The sequence below is a fragment of the Mesoplodon densirostris genome, chromosome 16, assembly GCF_025265405.1.
Source record: "Mesoplodon densirostris isolate mMesDen1 chromosome 16, mMesDen1 primary haplotype, whole genome shotgun sequence".
NCBI classification, from domain to species: Eukaryota; Metazoa; Chordata; class Mammalia; order Artiodactyla; family Ziphiidae; genus Mesoplodon; species Mesoplodon densirostris.
Window position 1 is genome coordinate 15,623,272 of NC_082676.1, and position 9,179 is coordinate 15,632,450.

The window sequence follows — 9,179 nt, forward strand, 5'->3', positions numbered from 1 at the left end:
GCCCCGCTCAGGAACAAACATCATTCCAGGACCACAGAAGCCAATAGGCCTCTTCATCTGTATGGCAGCCTACTTCCACCAAGCTGCTTTTACAGACATCCACCACTGTATCCCATCTGGCCCCTCACAGCAGCCGGGAAGGGATCCTTATCCTCATTTTACAAAGGAGGAATAAAAATTCAAAGAAGTTAAGTCACTTGCCCAAAGTGACAGGGTAAATAAACAGCAAAAGAGTGAGATCGGGGTTCAGCAAGGCTCCTAAGAAGGTACAGTATACTAGGCACCTGGTGGGTGAGTGACCTCCACCACTGTCCATGTGGTACTATCCAATACCAAGCATCTGCACACTTTCGGCTTTCAAAGGCCTTGACATTCGTTATCTCATATTATCCTCACAACAACCTCATAAAGTTGTTATTGTTGTTATTGTTACCCCTTTTTGGCTAATAACTTGCTTATTATTACCTCTTTTTGGATAATAACTTGCCCAAGGGCTACATAGAGAATAAGCAGGAGGAAAGATTCCATCCCAGACCTCCTGGCTCCAAGAACTGTGCTTATTACCATATACCACAGCTTCCTCTCTGAAGCAAGACACCTCTCCACCCTCCCATTACACTTTATAAGGCACTTTCTTACTCCTAGGCCCCTCTGGCCCTAATAACATTTTGCGGAGGATTATTCTATTCCAGAAGAGAAAACAGGCTCAGAAAGATAAAGCAACTTGCCTCAAATCCCACAGCTGGTATGTTTCAGCCTACACTGGACACTAAGCATTTCTGAATCCAAAGCCAGGCTCTTTGTACTGCAGTCCACGACCTCTATGCCAGCGGTCTCATGATTTTGCAGACAAGAAAACTGGGGTTCAGAGAGATGACAACACTCGCCCCAGGTCACACAGCTCGTACATGGAACTTAGAGACCTGACTCCAAAGTCCAGGGAGTTCCCATTATACTCCGTGAATGCTCTTTTATCCATCCCCCCGTCCCCAATTTGGCACCCGAGAATCTGGGGCTCAGAGAAGTGAAGTCACTTTTTCAGTGTCAGAAAGGAGATGTATCAGGTTGCCTGGAACGCAGGCCGCTTCCTTTGTATTAATCTGCCTCCCTGTCATTCCATTTTATGGATAAGGCAGCCGAGGCTCAGAAAGGTGATATCCTTTTCCCAGGGCCACAAAGCGAGAAGGTGGCCCAGCCAGGTCTAGAGCCCAGTAGTGTCAGACCACCCGGTGAGGCCGAGACGCCGCCCGCGCCGGCCCGGGGACCATACCTCGGCGTCGAACATCTGGTCCAGCGAGGGGCTGCTGCGCACCAGACCGTCCACCAGCGCCAGCCACAGGCCCAGCGAGCCGTAATACACGGTCTGCATGAGGACGATCTGCGACAGGATCAGCAACGGGTCCCACACGTAGCTGCGGAACTGGCCCGCCATGCCGGCCCGCGGGGCCCGGCCGCCGCCCGGGCCTGGGTCAGCGCCACCGCCGCGCCATGGGCCCCGGGCCGCCCCGGCACCTGGAGGACACACGCCGGGCCTCAGCCCGCCGGCCGTCACCATGGCAACGTCGCCCCGTCCGGGAGGAGGGACTGGGAATGAGGGGGCGAGCCCATTCCGGGAGTGGGGGGGAGGCCGGGGCGGACAGACCCATTCCCGGAGTGAGGGGAAATCCTGCCCGTTCCAGCAGCTGCTCGGGCCCCGCTCGTACTCGAGTTCCTGTGGGGTTCACTCACCGGGTGATGGACTCGAGGATCGAAGCTTCCGAGCGCAGCCCAGCCTCACCGACTGGCCCCCGAAACGGTGCTGACAGGCAGGACCATGGAGAAGAGGCCCTACCGGCCTAGAGAGGCAAAGCTCCAGCTGCTGCTGCGACTGTAGCGGCTGCGTAGGAAGGAAGCGTTTCCGGGGACAGCGGTGGAGGGGAGGGGCTGATATTGCGCAGGCGTAGCGGGTGCAGTCTTCGGCTGAACCACCTAAATGAGGGTAGGGAAGCCCGGAAGCGAAGTGTGCACATGCGCAGAAGAAAGAATGAAGGCGAACGGAAGTGGGGCTCCAGAACGGTAGAGCTAGCGTGCCCTCTAGAGGGAAATCTTGAAGAAAAGGAGGACGGCTAGGGTAGAAGATAGAGGAGTGGTCAAGGGCGAGGGAAAGATGTTTGGGAATTAAGGACGTGATAACGTCGACTCTGTTTTCAGCCTAGATTCCCAACGTTTTCTTTCTCCTAGCTAAATCCTGGGATAACTTGAAATGAACTTGCCAGCAATTCCACACATGATTTTGCCACTGTTTCCGGGTTACAGATGGAATATACTGTCTCAAAGACATAGAATTAGTGGCAGTCAGAATTAGACTTCAAGTGTGTCCAATACCACAGCACTGATTTCGTGCCCTACTGAGTGCCAGGAAAATTTGCACACGTTCGAATGAGACAGCCCCTGCCCTCAGACATAACCTAACTGTATTAGAAGGCAGAGTAGTGGGTGTTTTATAATGTGGATATCCATTTATATTTATATATCTATATATATTTAAAATGGGGGGGAAAAGCCCAGGTTCTGAAGTCATACCTGGAAGCAGATCCCGATGCTGCCTGCCGCCATAGCTCTTTCTCTCTGCCTTCTCTTCTGAGTCCAAATAGTGTGGACAGTCAGTAAATATGTGCTGAATGAGTCAAGAATAGAGAAAGGGCAACCGCAAATTGATGAGTCATTTCACTCCTGACTCAGCCGACCAAAACCCATCGATTTCCTTGATCCTAGGTTCCCCTTCTCCGGAATGGAAAGAAGGGAAGTAACTGGTTCCAGGAAGAGTCCAGGTTTTCTAGCCTGCTCTACTAGCTGTGTGCTTAGCAAGCCACTTTCTTCTTTAAACCTCAGCTTCCCTGTTTATGAAGTGAGGAGTTAGACAATATTAATGTTTTCCATCATTTAATGTACCCTCCACTAATTATTTTCCCATTAAAAAAAGCTTATCAAAGACCTATGTAACTTGCCAGTCAGAACTTCTGAACAGCATGTGTTAACCATGTTATCACCTTGAGTTGTTACAATTCCAGACAAAGGTAAAGAAACCTGAGACGCTATCAAGAGTAAGTGTGTGATTTCCCTTATCATTTGGAAATATTGTAAACAGTTCACTTGGACTCCAGCTTGGAAGTCATTAAGGCTCAAAGATTTCTGAGGTGATTTCCAGTTCAACTGTTCTTTTGGCACCTCATTTCAGCTCACCAAATCTCCCTGGTGTATTAATGACTCACATGATCTAGTGCTTCTGAGAAAACATCTTCTGTTTATTAAGTATCTATGTGATCTTGTTTCATCCTCATAATCAGAGAAGGTATGGGAACTCCCTGGCAGTCCAATGGTTAGGACTCTGCACTCTCACTGCCGAGGGCCTGGGTTCGATCCCTGGTCGGGGAACTAAGATCCCACAACGGCCAAAATCATCATCATCATCATCAGAGAAGATAGATATTATCCCCCACTTTAAAGGTGAGGAAAGTGAGGCTCTGAGAGTGGGGCGTGACTCTACCTAGGTCAGAGAGCTCATAGGAAGCTGAGCTGGGATTCAAACCCAGGACACCTGACTCCAAACACCAAGATACCATTCCAGAATTTTAAAAAAGAAAAAAGAAAGAAAGGAAGAAGACAGTGAAATATGTGTGGGATAGTGGGAAGGGGGAAAGGAGCAGTGAATTCCTAGGCTTAAGTTGTTCAGGGTGAGGGATTAAGGAGAGGTTGGAAGAGAGGCTCAGGAAAAGTGCTTGAGAGGTTCAACTTAGTTTCGGCAGGCAGCTTCCTCTTTTTTCCAGGTGCTAGATGGTGTGTCTCTTCCTGAGTTGGGCCCCCTCAAGTCACATCTGGGCCTTCTCCACCCCATCTCCTCCCACAGAAGGAAGACGTTCCCTCCCCTTTCTCCTGAAATGGAAAATGCAGGTAGCCCTGAGGCTTTGGGACTGGTGGATAGCTGGTGTCTGAGTCATCCCTGAATCCTGGAGCTAGGCTTTGGGAAACCCCCATGGGCCTGCCAGACAGCAGTTTCCTATTCCCTGTAGAATTTCAGCTCTTGAATTCCTACCTTTCCAAACCCCGGAAATGGGCAGTGTCCCAAGTCTTAATTTGGCTACGAGAAGGAAACTAAGCTGAGGAAAACCACGGTAATACTCTTGGCCGGTCTTCGTGACCCATTTTGAGAATTTGACTACAGGTGGCCTGGAAAAGGAAAATGAGCTTTGGGTTCAGACCACAAAGCCTGTGCTAGGGTCCCGCCGACTTGCCATGTGACCTTGGGCAAGTCCCACGCTGGATCTTAGTATCCCAAACTATAAAATCAAAGAGGTTCGTTGGGGCCTCCCTGGTGGCGCAGTGGTTGAGAGTCCGCCTGCCGATGCAGGGGATACGGGTTCGTGCCCGGGTCTGGGAGGATCCCATATGCCGCGGAGCGGCTGGGCCCGTGAGCCATGGCCGCTGGGCCTGCGCATCCGGAGCCTGTGCTCCGCAACGGGAGAGGCCACAACAGTGAGAGGCCCGCATACCGCAAAAAAAAAAAAAAAAAAAAAAAAAAAAAGAGGTTCGTTGGACTCCAACTTCCAAATGCAGTCCATGGCCCTGAGCCATCTGAGTCACCTGAGGAACATACACAGTCAGATTCCCAAGCCTTGCTGCAAACCGAAATCTGAATCTCCAGAAGCAGAGTACAGAAATCTGTAAAGAGCTCCCCAAGTGATTCAGAGGAACATCCGCATTTGATAATTACAGAACAAGATGATCTGTAATTGACCTCAAACTAACTCTCCTGCTAACAGAAAATTGTGCTGTGACCTTGCCATGTCCAAGGCTCTCTTTGGGCCTCAGGGTTTTCTTCCCCTGTCTGTAATATGAGTGGGTTGGACTAAAATATCTGATCTCCAAGGGCCTTTCCCACGCTGCCAAGTTTGTAGTTTTCAAACTTATGAATGAAATTTTAAACTTTGTGTCAGAGGCAGAGTGACAAAAAGCCACAAGCTGGTACAAACTGTCCTCTGGGTGCAGAGGAAGAGACTGCCTCTGGTCACTTGGTCATTGACGTCACTCTCACACTGGGCTCCCACTGTGAGCACATAAAGACAACTCCTGCTGGGGTCACGTTCTAGATCCACCCCCATAAATCCCTTGGGAAATGCCCTCTTAGAGGTCTATGGACTTTGGAACCCTTCTTGTCTTTGAACACTGGCTCTACTACTGTCTTTACTGGGTGACCTTAGGGAAGTTACTTTATCTCTCTGAGTCTCAGTTTCCTCCTCTATGAAATGGGGGTCAGAATATTACCCATGTCCTGGGCTTTCCTGAGAATCAAATGTGTGTTGGGAATTGTCCCACTGCCGGATATGTAGTCAGTGTTATGTAAACATTAGCAATATTAATTACTGTTATTATTTCTTCCCTTGGAATGTGGGAGTGGTAATAGCTGTTCTCTCAGATTTATGGCAAGGATCTAAGTAGATAACAGACAGAGTGAGCTCCTACTACCTGGCACATAATAGGAGCTCAGTAAATGTGGTACCTTTTCTTCCTAATCCCATCCCACCCCTGAGTTCTCCAATACTACCCCCCGCCCCACTTCTCCCTTCTTCCTCCCCAAGGCTGCCCTACAACCTTCGCTCCGTGATCTTTTTCAGGGAAGGTTTGCAGGAAAACACTTAAGGGAGACACGTGTCTCAGCTTATGCAACTCTGTGCTTACATTTTTTGGAAACTCCACGTGGGAGGCTAGCATTTGGCTGCCTGTCCTCTGCATTGGTGATCATCCTGGGCTCTGGCCAGTGAGTCACTCTCTTAGAAGGGAAACCAGACAGAGTTCATTCATTGCCTGCTTGTTTTTTCCTCTGAACTGAGAACCCTTGTTTACCTCCACTGCTTTAAGGGCTGCGTGTGCCTCTGTTTCCGGGGAAGGATATTTGCTGAGCACCTACTGTGTGCCAGACACATATTATCTCATTGAATCTTTTCTTTTTTTTTTTTTTTTTTTTTGGCGGTACGCGGGCCTCTCACTGTTGTGACCTCTCCCATTGCGGAGCACAGGCTCCAGATGCACAGGCTCAGCAGCTATGGCTCACGGGCCCAGCCGCTCCGCGGCATGTGGGATCTTCCCGGACCGGGGCACGAATCCGTGTCCCCTGCATCGGCAGGCGGACTCTCAACCACTGCGCCACCAGGGAAGCCCAATCTTTTCTTTTTTTTTTTTTTGGCCACGCTGAGCAGCCCGACCAGGGGTGGAACCCATGCCCCCTGCATTGGGAGCCGGCGTCTTAACCACTGGACCGCCAGGGAAGTCCCCATTTAATCTTTATTTAATTTCCAAAACGAGCCTGTGAATTGTAGGTACAACGAATGGTGCTACTTAACAGATGAAGAACCTGAGGCTGAGGAAAAGGACAGTTTACCCAAGGCCACACTGCCAGTGAGTGGTAGAGCTTGAACTCCAACCCAGGTTAGCCTGACTCCACACATACCTCTTCCCAGTGCACAATAGAAAGTGCACTGGACATTACAGTTTACATAGAGCTTTCAACTACATGATCTTATCATCCCAACAGCTCTGGGGAGGTGGATATATACATTTTCCCCATTTTACAGATGAAGAAACTGAGGCTCAGAGAAAGAAGGGACTCAGCTCAGTATACAGCTGAGGTGTGGTTGGTCTTGTCAGTTGGAATGATCAGAGTTAAGAAGCCTCTGGAGCTTTAATCTTTCCACTCCAGCCTCCCACTTCTTTACACCAGAGGGGGTCGAGGAACTGGTTTTCTGTGCTCTGTGCTCAGTGGTCAGTGGTTTCTACAAATCACCTCTCTGTGGAGGATGGACGATGCGAAGCATTCCAGTGGGTGGCTGGGCCTCCGAGCAGAGGGTGTTGTTTCTCTTGAATCAAGAACTCTTTTCCAGGGATTGGTTACCCAGGCCAAAGAAACCCTGGAGAGAAGTGAGATCTTCTGAAACAGTTGCCCCAGCCCTTCAGGTTTTCTGACCCCACCGTGTACTATACTCTCTGCCCCTCCCTAGAAATTGCTCCTTACTCTGACCTTGAAGGATTCAGGGCTTTATTTTGAGAAGAAAAGATGTTTTCTTCACTTTCCTTTTCATTTTCATTCACTCAGTCATTCAATCATTCATTTAATAAACATTCATTCAGCATTTACTATGTGCCAAGAACCGGTCTGAGTATACAGATAGAAATGAATAAAATGGGGAATGAATTTAAAAAAAATGAATAAAATGGGGAATTCCCTGGCAGCTAGGACTCTGCCATTTCACTGCTGAGGGCGTGTGTTCAATCCCTGGTTGGGGAACTAAGATCTCGCAAGCCGTGCGGCGCAGCCAAAAAAGAATAAAGAGAAAATCTCTGCCCTCGTAGAATTTATTTTCTCATGGAGGAGAGAGACAATAAAGTCAACCAACAATGTAAAATTGAACATCAAGCAGTGAGAATCACTATGAACAAAAATGGGGGTCAGGGGACAGAGGCAGTAGAGGATGGAGGGTGAGAGCTGTCACTTCAGAAATGGCAGTCAGCAAAGCCTTCCCGGAAGCGGTGGCATTTAAGCAGAGATCTGGCTGAAGCAAAGGATGAAGCCAACTGGATATCTGGGGAGAATATTCCAGTTAGAGGGAACTCAAGTGCAAAGCCCTCAGGCAGGAATGAGATTGGCATATTCACGGGAGAGCAAGGAGGCCAGTGTGGCAGGATCTGAGTGAACAGAGCGGGGAACAGAGGTTACACCATCACCCTTGACCAAGAATTGACAGCTTACAATTTATTTTCAACTTACAACACCCCTGGGAGGTGAGTGGGGTAGCTGGGTGGGGGTAGGTGGGAGGGCTGGGAAGAAGGGGGCAGATTCACTCATTCACAAATATTTATTTATTATTTTTTTAATAACAAAAAAATTGGGGGTGGGCCGTGCCACACAGCTTGCGGGATCTTAGTTTGCTGACCAGGGATCAAACCCAGGCCCCCTGCAGTAGAAGCCTGGCGTCCTAACCACTGGACTGCCAGGGAAGTCCCCACAAATATTTATTGAGTGCTTACTATGTAGCAAGCACTGTGTTAGCCTATAGGTATCCAAAACAGACATAGTTCCTCCCTTCAGGGATCTTCTGATCTAGCGGGGGAGATACACAATAAAGCAGGAAAATCAAGAAATAATTGAGTAAAGATAAATTGCAGTGAATATGATAAAAGAAGCCATGTAAAAGAATGTGGGCAGGAACATAATTTGGCCTCAGGGGAAGGTCTGTTTGAGGAAGTAGTATGAAAGGAGTAGCCCTGAAAGATGAGTGGAGTTAGCCAGGACAAGGATGTGTCCGCACATTTATACCAGTCCCTATGTCATCACACAATAATTCTCGTTTATTAAAGGAGAAAACAGACTCGAGACATGGTATGTAAATCGCCCATGTGATAAATCAAATGGCCAAGCCAGGCTTCCACTGAGGCTCTTTACCTCCCTGCTCTGTTACCTTCTGTTGCACCAATAGCTTTTGCTGTTTGCGAAGAGCAGATTCTGATTGCTGTGGCATCTAGAAAATAATTGTGCTATTTCTGCCTTGACCAGATGGGGCTAGAGGCTGGGGAAAAAGATCTCATGTAAACAAGGAGAGATGGGAGAAAATGGAAAGTTGAGCTGAATGATTGGTGAAGGGAGGTGATGGGCTGAGGATGGAAGTGCCCTGCTCTCTGCGCTGCACTCCAGCCCTTGGCGCTGCCGGGTGTGAATCACATGGCACTAAGCCAACCACATCTAAGTACTCAGAGGATGCTCTCTATCAAGGACTCAGAAGCAATAGGATGTTGTGGAAAGAGCCCAGGGATAGAAACCAAGGGATCTGGGTTTAGATGAAAGCTTCGTAACCTGGGGAACTCACTTCATCTCTCCGAGCTTTCGTTTTTAAATGGTTATAGTAACACCAGCCCTGGCTACCCTCTAGGACTGTTTGGGGTGTATAGATGCAATAACCTAGATGAAATCTCTTTGAAGAACTACATAACACTCTGTGAATGGTTGGAATTATTAACATCTGTGTCTTTCTTTAGCTGTCAGAGTAGGGGACTGCAGGGGAAGCAGTATGCAGGAGGTTCTCAGGGACCAATCTCTCAACCTCTTTTCTAGCATCTTCCTCTCTGCTCCCTTGGGGACAGTATACTTCAAA

The 9,179-nt window shown here is 48.7% G+C and overlaps 1 protein-coding gene across 3 annotated transcripts in view; it reads right to left on the reverse strand.

The window, feature by feature from the left end:
- Window positions 1-2,617, reverse strand: part of SYS1 (SYS1 golgi trafficking protein) — a 27,730-nt gene extending 25,113 nt beyond the window's left edge. The window contains exons 1-3 of one of the 3 annotated variants that reach the window (XM_060078091.1): window positions 2,563-2,617; window positions 1,729-1,876; window positions 1,271-1,512 (exon numbers count right to left, since the gene is read on the reverse strand). In XM_060078091.1, coding sequence (XP_059934074.1) covers window positions 1,271-1,512; window positions 1,729-1,876; window positions 2,563-2,595 — 423 coding nt within the window. In that variant the 5' untranslated portion in view covers window positions 2,596-2,617. Of the gene's footprint in view, window positions 1-1,270; window positions 1,533-1,728; window positions 1,877-2,562 lie in introns of those variants that run through there. The other 2 variants (XM_060078090.1, XM_060078092.1) reach the window with 2 other exon arrangements.
- Between the last annotated feature and the right edge of the window lie 6,562 nt (window positions 2,618-9,179).